The sequence below is a fragment of the Pimephales promelas genome, chromosome 13 (assembly GCF_988280905.1).
Source record: "Pimephales promelas chromosome 13, fPimPro1.hap1.1, whole genome shotgun sequence".
Lineage (NCBI taxonomy): Eukaryota > Metazoa > Chordata > Actinopteri > Cypriniformes > Leuciscidae > Pimephales > Pimephales promelas.
This window is the reverse complement of record NC_142781.1, coordinates 4,417,232-4,430,085: the sequence shown is the minus strand read 5'-3', so window position 1 is coordinate 4,430,085 and position 12,854 is coordinate 4,417,232. Positions and strand designations below refer to the sequence as shown.

Below are 12,854 nucleotides of genomic sequence, written 5' to 3'. Positions count from 1 at the left end.
TATCATTTGTTTCGATTTAGAAAGAAATGATATCTGCAAGGATTTCCAGTCAGGATTTAGACCACATCATAGTGCTGACACAGCTCTCGTTAGAGTCACAAATGATCTGCTCTTATCCGATCGTGGTTGTATCTCTCTATTAGTGTTATTTGATCTTAGTGCTGCATTTGACCACAACATTCTTTTAAATAGACTTGAAAATCATGTTGGCATTAGTGGAATTGCATTAGCATGGTTTAAATCATACTTATCTGACCGTTATCAGTTTGTAGCAGTAAATGAAGAGATGTCTTATCGATCACAAGTTCAGTATGGCGTACCACAAGGCTCAGTACTAGGACCGCTGCTATTCACTCTGTACATGCTACCCTTGGGAGATATCATTAGGAAACATGGAATTAGTTTTCACTGTTATGCTGTTGATATTCTCTATACTGATGCACTCTATATTTCTTCGCGCCCTGACGAAACTTTCCAATTCACAAAATTAACAGAATGCATTGCTGACATATAAAACTGGATGACAATTAATTTCCTACTACTAAATTCTGAAAAAAACAGAGATTCTAATTATTGAACAAAAAACATCTACACGTAACAGCCTAGAATACTGTCTAACACTTGATGGCTGCTCTATTAAGTCTTGGTCATCAGTTAGGAACCTGGCCGAGATAGCAAACTGACATTGAATCAACGTGGAAATATGACATCGAAACAACGTTGATCTGACATTGTTTTGCTCTTCGAATTAACATTGAACCAACGTCAGACGCGTCATTCTTTCAAAACTAACGGAAAATCAACTTGAAATCAACGCGTCGTTTCAACGTTATGAAAGCAAACCAATTTTCGATTTTCATTTAGCTTTGAAGAATGCCGCGTCTGACGTTGGTTCAACGTTAATTCGATGAGCAAAATCAACGTTGTTTCAATGTCATGAGAGATGTCGTTTCCACGTTGATTCAATGTCAGTTTGCTGTCTGGGGGGTGTGCTCTTTGATACCAATCATTTGAAAGTCATGTGTCTAGTATCTGCAAAAGCGCATTTTTCCATCTTAAAACTATATCTAAATTACGTCATATGCTCTCATTGACAAATGCGGAACAATTAGTTAATGCGTTCATGACATCAAGGCTAGATTATCGTAATGCTCTACTGGGTGGTTGCCCTGCACGCTGTGACGATGTCGTCATTAAATAAGCAATTAAATATTTATTTACCCTAGATTTATCAGTCATCTTTCCTCAGTAAATAATCGAAGTTAATTATCCACAAAAATAAAGTCAAAACAATGTATATAGTGTATATAATATGTGAATATGCGGTCGTCATAAAATAGCGACGAAGATGATGACGAGTCGGAAGCCAGTTAGGCTACCTTTATTTGGATGACGTGCGTCGTTCAAGGAAGTTGAGTTTGGCGGTCGGAAGTCAGCCAGTGAGTTACCTCGCGGAGCTCCGCTTGAAGACGCCCGTGATTTATTGTTTTATCCGGGCAAAAAGAGTGTTAAGGCTGCAAACTTAATCAATCGCGATCTGGATTATTAAAAGTGAAGCATTGTATCCTCGTCATGATGGATTAGCGGATGGTCGTTGAGACGCTGCAAGGCTAACAGTACGAGTGAGCAGTTCTAAAATCTGGGCAGAAATGATGGATTGGGAGCTTCCAGCCTGTGGTTCGTGAGTACACTAGGCCAGTTCTGGTTGACTGTTTTTCAACCAGAAAAACATTCGTGAGTACACTAGGCCAGTTCTGGATGACTGTTTTGACTTGAGTTTTTTTGACTGTTGACTGTTTTTGATTGGGGAAATTATTTTTTCCATTATTGACGGGTGGATTATTGAACTATATGAACTGAACTGTTGGAATTACTGAACATCTTGGGACTTGAGCTCATGTTTTTTTGGTTTTTTTTGTAACCTGTGGTGGAACAACTTTTTGAACTGGGTTTTGTTTGTTTGTTTGTTTGTTTGTTTGTTTGTTTGTTTGTTTGTTTGTTTTTCTTCCTACTCAAACTAAAAAAGAAAAAAAGGGGCCATTGGAGACACTTGAAACTGTGTTGTGATTTGCTAAAATACATAATTGAATGAATTTGAGTTGTCTGTCATATTGAATGCAGAAGGGGTCTATTTAAGAGTGTTGTGTGAATATTATTTTATGGCAATTGTTTTCTCAAATAAGTGAGGGGTTTTGTGAAAGACAAACTAGACTGCACAAGACCTTTGAACGTTTTTGCAAACTGAACTAAATTATTGACAGAAACCCTGTCTGGCACCCCAGCATTAAAGAACCAAACCAAACTAAAAATCAGAGAGTGTGAAAACGTTACAACGCTTAATAAACAAACTCCAGCTAGTCCAAAACGCAGCAGCTCGAATTCTTACCAGAACCAGGAAGACCATATTACTCCGGTTCTGTCAACCCTACATTGGCTCCAAAATTAAACATTGTATTTTAAAATATTGCTGATTACTTACAAAGCACTAAATGGTTAAGCACCGCAGTATCTGAGCGAGCTCTTAACGCACGTCCTTCACATCTATTGCGATCTCAAAATTCTGGCCAGTTTAATGGCAGTAATCCTTGTCCTATTTAGCACCAAAACTCTGGAACAATCTTCCTAACATTGTCCAGGAAGCAGACACACTCTGTCAGTTCAAATCTAGACTAAAAACACATCTCTTTGACCTGGCATGCACATAGAACTCTATACATTTCTATTATTCAAATCAGTTAAATGAGCAACATGACATCATGACTTTTGCGTAAACATACACGCCACTTTCGAGCCAGGTGGCGTGCTATCTCTACGCATTTTGAGCTATCCGCGTGTTTGCGTCCATTAACGTCCGCGTCATTCCGCGTGTCTGTACACGCAGTCAAATCTCCAGTCATAAATGCCATTAACCCCAGTGACGGTTAAGTTTAGGGATGGGGTTGAGGTAAGTCATATCTTTTTTTTACCTAGGATGGTAAGGGAACAGTCATAAATGCCATTAACCCCAGTGACGGTTAGGTTTAGGGACATTAACGTCCGCGTCATTCCGCGTGTCTGTACACGCAGTCAAATCTCCAGTCATAAATGCCATTAACCCCAGTGACGGTTAAGTTTAGGGATGGGGTTGAGGTAAGTCATATCTTTTTTTTACCTAGGATGGTAAGGGAACAGTCATAAATGCCATTAACCCCAGTGACGGTTAGGTTTAGGGATGGGGTTGAGGTAAGTCATATCTTTTTTTTACCTAGTATGGTAAGGGAACAGTCATAAATGCCATTAACCCCAGTGACGGTTAGGTTTAGGGACGGGGTTGAGGTAAGTCATATATTTATATAACGTTACGTCAACGGCGTTCATAAACACGCTGAAAGGCGATTATGCGTCTTGATAGCACGCCAAAAATGGAAATACGAATTGGCGTGTCGTCATACACACGCTACTTCATGAGATCAGTCTGAAATGAGTATCAGGCTGTATAGATTAGGTCAGCCGGAACCGGGAACCCTTCCTATAACACCGGATGTACTCGTTACATCATGAGAAGAATGGCATCTACACTAATTTTAGTCTTTGTTTATTCCGAGGTTAACTGTAATATCCAGATCAGATGGTGGACCTGAGCCTAGACACGACGACAACGCATCCCTGAAGTGCCAGCCTCATCAGCCCTGCGAAGGAACTCCTACAAACTCGTCTCAATACCGGCGTGACTTCCAACCAGATAAAGTCTGGTTGGAGGTAAAGGTTACTTGACTTGACTGTGAGGTATTAGGTTGTTAATCGATAGTATTTGCTTTTTATAGCCGTCAGCCCACATTGTTTTAAGTTTTTATTTTCTTTTTTTAATAACAGTGTTGAACTGCAGACTTGCTGGTGAAAACTACATTCTGTAAATCATACCAAAAGAACTCCCTGGTTTTCCTACACTCTCAAACTACTTCAGTATTTGTATGCATAAATTAAATTATGCATACATTATAAAATTATTATGAATATGACAAAGTCTTCACAGACCTATGACCAGCTCCATATCGGCGTTAAAGAGTCCCATCTTCAAGCTAAAGAAACTGGATGGATATTTGAACGCTATCGTTCCACAATCTGACGTGTGATGCAGCCTGAATCATAATCACACCGCCTTTCTTTTCTGGCCAGAAAAAACTGCAACAATATTATTGATCTGACTGTACTGATGCTGTTGTATAAGAACTGAACTGAGCTGGACAATGACATCACATCACATTTTTCTGCAGAACTGCTTTATAGATTAAACGCACTAAATTATTAATTGATGATTTTTACGATGGAACTGAATCAACCCTGAACTGACCTCAGCTGAACAACAGCCGAAATGCACTATTTTCCTGTTTTCACTGTAAAGCTGCTTTGAAACAATCTGTATTGTATAAATAAATGTCTCACACTTATCCTACAACCTGCCATCATTACTTTCCTCCGCTCTGCTCTCCTCACTCTCTTCTTTTCTCTCGAACAAGATGGTAAAGCCTGAGATTTGCTGTTTGCATCCACAAGTGAATGTGCATCAGAGATGTGAGAGTCTGACAGGCAGGATCTGGTTTTGCAGCATAAACTGTAGGTAGGTAAATATAGGTTCATATTTGTTAAAGCTGTATTTTATTATTTTATGAGCATTAATGACACAGACAACAGTAGGAATATTAGGCTGCTGTCACTTGCACAGACCGAATATACTGACTTACTGTTCACTCATGACAATTATGTTGATGTTATGTACATTTTACATAATGTTGTGTGTAGGAGTCCGTTCAAGTGTTTAAAATAAAATCGTTTGAATGTGTATATTGGAAAGACAATAAACTTTCACTCTATGATGGTTAAAATTAGCAGTTAATCCGCGAATCACATGCGTGCCGAACCGTGGGGCAGCTGAAAACATTCCAGGATTTTTCTCAGTACAATGGACTTCAATGGGGACCAAACGGTTCAAGGTCCAAAAGTGCAAGCAAACTGTTCAAAGGGCTTTAAACGATTCCAGATGATGAATAAGGGTCTTATCAAGCGAAATGATCAACGAAATGAAGTTTTATAAGCTCAAATGGTCGCCTTGCTCTGTTCTGTGATGCGAGTTCGCGTTCATCAAAATGAACAAATTTTTTTTCTGAGTCAATCCGTTCATTTGGTTTGTTGAATTAACCAATTGACTCGAAAAAAGATTTGTTCATTTTGAGTTCGAACAGGAGTCACGAACGCTCATCACAGAACAGAGCAAGGCGAGCATTTGAGCTTATAAAACCTAAACTTTGTTATTTATTTATTAAATGAGTGATCGTTTTGCTTTATAAGACCCTTATTCATCGTCTGGTGTCGTTTAAAGCCCTTTGAACAGTTTGCACTGAAACTCTCATTTGAACCGTTTGGTTCCCAATGAAGTCCATTATATGGGGAAAAATCCTGGAATGTTTTCATCAAAAACCTTAATTTCGTTTTGACTGAAGAAAGAAAGACATGGACATCTTGGATGACATGGGGGTGAGTAAATTATCAGCAAAAGTTTGTTTTAAAAGTGAACTACTCCTTTAACAACGGTAGTGGTAAAGCACATGAAGATTCAGGCAAACAGTGTTTAATAAGCTCCAAAGATAAATCTATCAGGTAAACAAAGTAAACACAACATTGAGACTGGACAAATGAGAACTGAAAAGACTGCAACTTAAATACAAGGAAAGAGTGATAATGACAAACTGAGGGCTGGAAAATAGACAAAGGAAATCAGGGAACTAATGAAAACAAACTAAAAGTCCATGAAAATCAAACTAAGACCAAACTGCCCGTTACTGTGTTTACTGCACATATGCACAAACACAAATATGACAGACATACAAAGAATATGAATTTAATATACACACATAGGCCTACAGAGTCAACATTTGAAGTGGATCAATAAAGTTAATCAAGTTGTCCTTATAAGAACGGGTATTGTGCAACATTTATGGATAACTTTGATGAAAGGATTTGATCCACTTAAAATGTTGACTAATATTACATAAAGAACGCCAATTAATCACGATTAATCGATTCACCAGTAATTGAATAATTTGTTATATTTTTCTTTGAAATAGAAAGCTAATGTAGGCTACTCTAATTACTACACGAGGCAAACTGCATAAACATTTAGAGATCTAATCCTACACTAATTCTCGAGGGCAGTCAAATACTCACGTTCATGAATGGTTTCATAAATAAATGAAACCATTTAGTCATACATTCATAAATGATTCAGAAAGAAAGTCATAATCCTGCATGATAATTAGCAATAATCAAGAGTTCTGCAGTACAGAAGACCAAATTATTAAAACCATTCACGCAGCTGCAGTATTCTTTGATATTCTTATGGATGAACCATTGGAAACAAGTCAAACAGGAGGCAGGCAATGCTGGAAAAAACATAACCAACCACCTCTCAGCACACATACATTACACTTTTGAGTTATTTTCATTTTTGACATTAAAGATGCTCGTGTCTGTGGGTGGTCATGTGACTCGCGATGCGTCATATAGGCTCTGATGCGCTTGCACTGAGTACCTCATTCCCCACAAACCCACAGCATCTCTCACACACTCTCTGGATCGCTGCGAGATCAGCTCATCTCTTCATACGGCGAGGAACACAGTCTGCGAGAACTATGTGAAGGTAAAACTGCATTTCTCAACTCGAGCAGCTTGATCAATTTCATCTTTTATTATGGGGTATTAATAAGACCTCTATGACAACGCGTATTTCATCACAAACAGAAAAAGTTATGTGTTTTTAAACAAACGCGCCTCGCAGTGAGTATGTAATTTTACCATTTGTGATTTGCGGAATTTAAACTTTCATGATGCAGCGCAATTATTCAAAACACGGTGAAATGAGCATACAGGTGATAGTGTAAATGTTTGCAGTCTGTTTGAGTTTATAATTCATTCGAAACTATATTTTGTATATTTTCAATTGCATATTAAATTACGAGTTTAAAAACAAAAACAAAAAAACGCTTTCTCCCAAATTTAAAGTTGCGTCATAAGTTGTTGTCTGCTTTATGGTGTTTTAGATTGAGTCTGTCAGCTGCAGGCATCAATTATTCAAAGCCCGTCTCTTAGTGTAATAATCCCCAGGTGCCCATCCATGCAAGGAAAACAACAAGCGCAAAATACAAGAGCCGTATGATGGCTCGTCTGAGAGGGCATTTATTTCTGTGCCGAGCGAGGCATCGATCGAGCTTTCAAGAGCTCAATATTCTGTTATCTTGAAATAATGAGGATCCATTTGACTCAGTCAGTCATGTTTGAACAAAACATTCTCTCGATTTAATCCAATAGGTTTCCTTTAGAGCATCTCTGACCATGCTGTTCCCCGCCTCAAAGTCCGATGTCAAATCCGTTCTGGATGGAGTGGCGGAAACCACGTTCAGAACCATCACTTCTGGACTTCAGTACATCGGGTCGAACGACATCAGCCTAGACGACCGCGTCATCGACGGAGACTTCGCCAAAAGCGGATACCCCCCGCCGAAGCCGTTCGCCGCCTACCGAAGAAGCCCTTTCGCGGGCAAAGTGGGACCGGATGAGGAGCTCATCGTGAAAGGTCTCCCCTTCTACCCCACCAACAGCTCTGATGTGTTCGGGAACTGGAGCCTGGGGGAAGATGGGAGTAGCCTCCAGTGCGGGGAGAACTTTATGGACATGGAGTGTTTCATGATACTGACTCCTAGCCAACAGCTGGCCATAGCGGTGCTGTCTCTCACGCTGGGGACGTTTACGGTGTTGGAGAACCTGGTGGTCTTGTGTGTGATACTGCAGTCGCGTACGCTGCGCTGCCGGCCCTCGTACCACTTCATCGGGAGCCTGGCCATCGCTGACCTGCTCGGCAGCGTGATCTTCGTCTACAGCTTCTTGGACTTTCACGTCTTTCACCGCAAAGACAGTCCGAACATTTTTCTGTTCAAGCTGGGCGGCGTGACGGCCTCGTTCACCGCGTCTGTGGGGAGCCTGTTCCTCACCGCCATCGACCGATACATTTCCATCCACCGCCCGCTGTCGTACAGGCGCATCGTGACGCGCACCAAAGCCGTGATCGCGTTCTGCGTGATGTGGGCGATCTCGGTCGTCATTGCCGTGCTGCCGCTGCTGGGCTGGAACTGCAAACGCCTCAACTCCGTTTGCTCCGACATCTTCCCGCTGATCGACGAGAACTACCTGATGTTCTGGATCGGCGTGACCAGCGTTCTGGTCTTGTTCATCATCTACGCGTACATGTACATCCTCTGGAAGGCGCACCACCACGCCGTGAGGATGCTGAGGCGCACGTCGCAGAAGAGCCTGGTCGTACACTCCTCCGACGGCACCAAGGTCCAGACCGCCAGGCCCGATCAGGTCCGCATGGACATCCGCCTGGCTAAAACCCTGGTTCTCATCCTGGTGGTGCTGGTGATCTGTTGGGGGCCTCTCCTGGCCATCATGGTGTACGATCTGTTCTGGCGGATGGACGACAACATTAAGACAGTGTTTGCGTTCTGCAGCATGCTGTGCCTGCTCAACTCCACGGTGAACCCGATCATCTACGCCCTGAGGAGTAAAGACCTGCGCAGAGCGTTCCTCACCACCTGCCAGGCCTGCAGGAGCTCCTCCAGCTCGACCCTGACGCTGGACAACAGCCTGGAGTCCGACGGCCAGAGGAACGCGCACCGCGCCGCCGAGAGCTGCGTCAAGACCACTGTGAAAATAGCCAAACTGACCATGTCCGTCTCGGCGGAGACCTCGGCGGAAGCCGTTTGATTGAACTAAAGAATGTTTGTGTACGTTCACAAAGCTGCTTAAGTTACCACTGGTTTGACAAAGTGTTGACTATGACGTTTCATTGCTTAAGTGCCAACCCCCCCCATCCCCCCCCCCTCTTCATCGAAAATATGAGGTTCTCACTGAGTAATCCTGTCGGGGCTTTTTCGTTGTTGTTCTCCCTCATATTTAAAGCTACACTGTGTGATTTTTACCCCCATCTGGTGGTGAAAAGGTATATGACCATCCAGTGAATAATAGTTTCTGTTCCCCTTCGTTTTAACTCCTACGGTGGCCAATGTAGTCCAAGATTAACATGGCTTCCAGTTCGACCTTGTCCTTGAGTGTTAACTCAAATGTAAACGCGAAAGGCGAAGTCTTTGTCCCTCTTTGGCTAATGTACTTTCAAGATGGAGGGGCAACATGGCGAACCCCTTACCCGTATGTATTTTCAATGGCATATTGTACACTCACGAGAACACTTTATTAATTGAACGAACTAAATATACATTAATGAGCACATATATTTTTGAAAGAACTAAGTGTTTTTAGCTAAGAATAAACTAAAAGAGTTACACAGTGTAGCTTTAAAGGGTTAGTTCACCCAAAAATGAAAATTCTGTCAGTATTTACTCACCCTCATGTTGTTCCAACCCCGTAAGACCTTCGTTCATCTTCGGAACACAAATTAAGATATTTAAGATATTAGGATCGCTCCTGCATACAGTCCATAGGCTTCTTGAGGGACTGGCTCTTGCTGTCCTCGAAAAGTCATTAAAGACATCGTTAAAATAGTCCAAGTGACTACAGGGGCTCAATCTTAAGTTTATCAAACGACGAGAACACTTTTGTGCGCAAAAAAACAACAAAAATAACGACTTTATTTCAACTATTCGTTTATTTCTCCCTCTGCGCGAGTCAGGTTACTAGTTTAATAGCGTAAGCTTCTGTTATTGTACGTCACACGCATCACACACACATGACCAGCGTCGGCCAATAGTGAGCCTACGTGTGACGTAGCTCTACGCAATCACACTACGTTAACTGACTTACAGGCTCATGGAGAAGGAAGTGAATAGTTGAAATAAAGTCGTTATTTTTGTTGTTTTTTTGCGCACAAAAGTGGTCAAAACGAAGGTCTTACGGGGTTGGAACAACATGAGGGTGAGTAAATACTGACAGAATTTTCATTTTTGGGTGAACTAACCCTTTAAGTGTAATATGTGTGGATATTGTGTGCGTGGTTTATGAAAGTTGACTATATTTTTATACTTTGAATTTTTGTTTTTTTTAACTATGATATCTTCTCTCATGGGAATAAGGGGCTAATGATCTTTTTAATATGAAAACCGTGTAAGAATTAATTCAAATGTGTGTGTGTGTGTGTGTGTGTGTGTGTACACACAATGTTATCTATGTAAATATGTTGTAAAGCTCTGTGGTGAATTAGTGTATCCAACATCCTTGTGATGAGCGGTAAAAGATGAGTCTCTCTGTTTTTGAGATGTCTTGTTTTCCAATGAAATAAATGATAGTATTATAAGAGAGGAGGAGATTGTGTTGCTCCTCAAGGACGCAAGAATAGTGTTAACGAATGCATTGAATCTTGTTTTTAGATATATACTGTATCTGGTCCACATGATACTTTTCTGTTAATGTCGTGAGGATCAGAAAAAAAAAGACTTATTTTTTTTACAAGATCGTCAGTGATAATACAGTGATAGAAATAACCGTGTTGGATTCAAGCCTTTTATTTTGTCATTCTGCTTATGTATTTTTCTGAGACGTGAAGTGAAACAGATTTTTACAACATGCACAAAGCCCAGAGAAAAAAACGTCCCGCAGCGTGTTCATGAAAATGAGTATTTAATCTTGTAGTTAATTAACAAGCAGTTGAAATGTAAATATCATAACTGTTCAGTGATATTCCTTAAACTGTGATATGGTGTGGTGGTGGTGCTTTTTGTTTGCACTTTTCAAAAGTAAAGGTACATTTTACCTGAAATTAATCTACTTAAGTATTGAAGCTTAAAAACCATAAAACGTCACAGTGGCTTTTGTCCCCTGAAAGTCTGTCTCGAAGTGACGCTGCTTGCACAACTGTATCTCAATTTCAATTGCAAGTTTTTTGTTTTTTAAAATAAAGTCAGTTCTGACCTAAACTGTGTATGCCGGGACACTTATTTAACACTACATGTCACGAATCAAAGGGTGAACCTGACAAGTGCAACATGCTCCTGGATAAACTTCTTTGTTTTCAATCAACCAATCAGATTTGAGGGACAAGTTTACAGTTTATGTCAAGTTTATATAAACCTTCCAACCGCTGTGTGTTTGTACTTCAATGATATTCACCGATAATTTCTCTCTGATTTTAAGGATTAAATTAAGGTTTAGGGTTAGAGGATTACATTTTCAGACAGGAATGTTGTTCCAGGATCAATTAATTATGTTGATTGGGGACACATCTTACTTGGCAAAATCACAGTGAAAGTCTGGCCATATTGCACATGTTGATAGTGTCTGTTTCCCTCTAGAGTCATTTTCTAGAACGGAAAACAATTAACTTCTTTGGCAACATATTTCTATGAATAATTTTAAGAATTAATTTGTTATCCCTTTCTATAAATGGTGACTTGATCTGGTACATTATCCCACTGTAACAGCATTAGGACAGCAATATAACACATTTTTGATGTGAAATGTTGTTTGTCTTCACTGGAATCTGAGAGATATATGTAGTCTTTTGATCTAGCAAGTAAAAGCGTGTCATATCCATCTCCTGAAGCTTAAGTGCATGTAACAGCAGGGTGTTGTTGGCTCCATGGCCAGTGATGGAGGACGTACTAAACACCGCGGTTGAAAAACACTAACGTGACTTCATGTTTAATGTACCAGAACAACCACAGGAAGAAGCGAATTTCCCTCTCAGTTGGTATAAACTGCCACTATCTGTGAAGGGATGACATAACCCAAGGTGAAAGACAATATCTTTACATCAGACTTTTAATATATACCTCTCTCTCTCTCACACACACACACACACACACACACACACTCAGAAACCATGGCGTAAGAAAACAGCTAAACGTAGCTTACTGTTCTGAGCAAAAGCCTGGAAACACAACATTTCTGTCAAACCTTAGTGGTCATAAACACTATCTAGAGTTATACAGATTAACTCTGCTCAGAGAACATTTGGTCCCACTCTACAGAGAGTTAAAGATTGAATCCGTGTTAAAGTTAATGAGATAACAAAGTGATTAATTATTAAGTGATGATTGAGCAGTATTTATGAACACCTGCTGTTAACAAGCATAATCAATGAGGAAAAGAGAAACACAATAACTACAACTGACTTCCAGCCACAGTCTTAAATGAAATCAACTGAAGAGAAAAGAAGACATTAAATCTCTGAAGATCTCAGCAGAGGAGGATTAAACAACTCCACAAACAACATTACCAGCTACACTTATTACTGACTAGATTGACTTTATTGAGAATTAACAGAGGTTTAGGTCTTGTTTTATTGAAAATATGTGGTCGTCATTATGATGATCAGTGTTTCCTTTAGTTGGGCAGTACTCTTGGCTTTCTTGATGTGAGTTTGCAGGCTTTGTAACAGTGTTTACCAAATACTCAGCCCCTTCACCTTGAGACATACCTCAAAAAGGAAAACTTTCTCATTGGATTACAGTGTTTTTGCTTTGACAGATATAAATATAAAACATAAAGTTGGTTGTCCAAGGTTGTTTACTTATGCTGCGTTCACATGCTATGGAAAATAGGATATTTTCCACTTGTGAACTGGTATTTACCAGTGTGTTGCGTTCAAGTACTTTTGTTGTTGTACAGTGGTAAAAAGATGGAGATCCAGACCTGTTATTTAGCTAAAACTATTTTAGATTGCTTAAGTCATCTGCAACAGCAAGAAAATGATTTATCAAAACTCAAAAGGTAAATAATATGCTGTATATTTTGAATAGTATGAATTGTATTTGTACAATTCACGACTTTCGCGGTGCTCTCCGCCATTTTGAAAAGATCAAAGGTTATCT

The 12,854-nt window shown here is 40.1% G+C and overlaps 1 protein-coding gene across 1 annotated transcript; it reads left to right on the top strand.

Moving 5' to 3' along the window:
• Nucleotides 1-6,560: 6,560 nt before the first annotated feature.
• Nucleotides 6,561-8,885, top strand: cnr1 (cannabinoid receptor 1). The gene is made up of 2 exons (XM_039664324.2): nucleotides 6,561-6,673; nucleotides 7,342-8,885. Exon 2 carries the CDS (start codon nucleotides 7,366-7,368, stop codon nucleotides 8,794-8,796), a length of 1,431 nt encoding a protein of 476 aa, XP_039520258.2. The 5' UTR covers nucleotides 6,561-6,673; nucleotides 7,342-7,365; the 3' UTR covers nucleotides 8,797-8,885.
• The last annotated feature ends 3,969 nt before the right edge of the window (nucleotides 8,886-12,854 follow it).

Coding starts and splice junctions, on each gene's coding strand:
- cnr1 (XM_039664324.2), top strand. CDS start 7,366: ATGCTGTTCCCCGCCTCAAAGTCCGATGTCAAATCCGTTCTGGATGGA.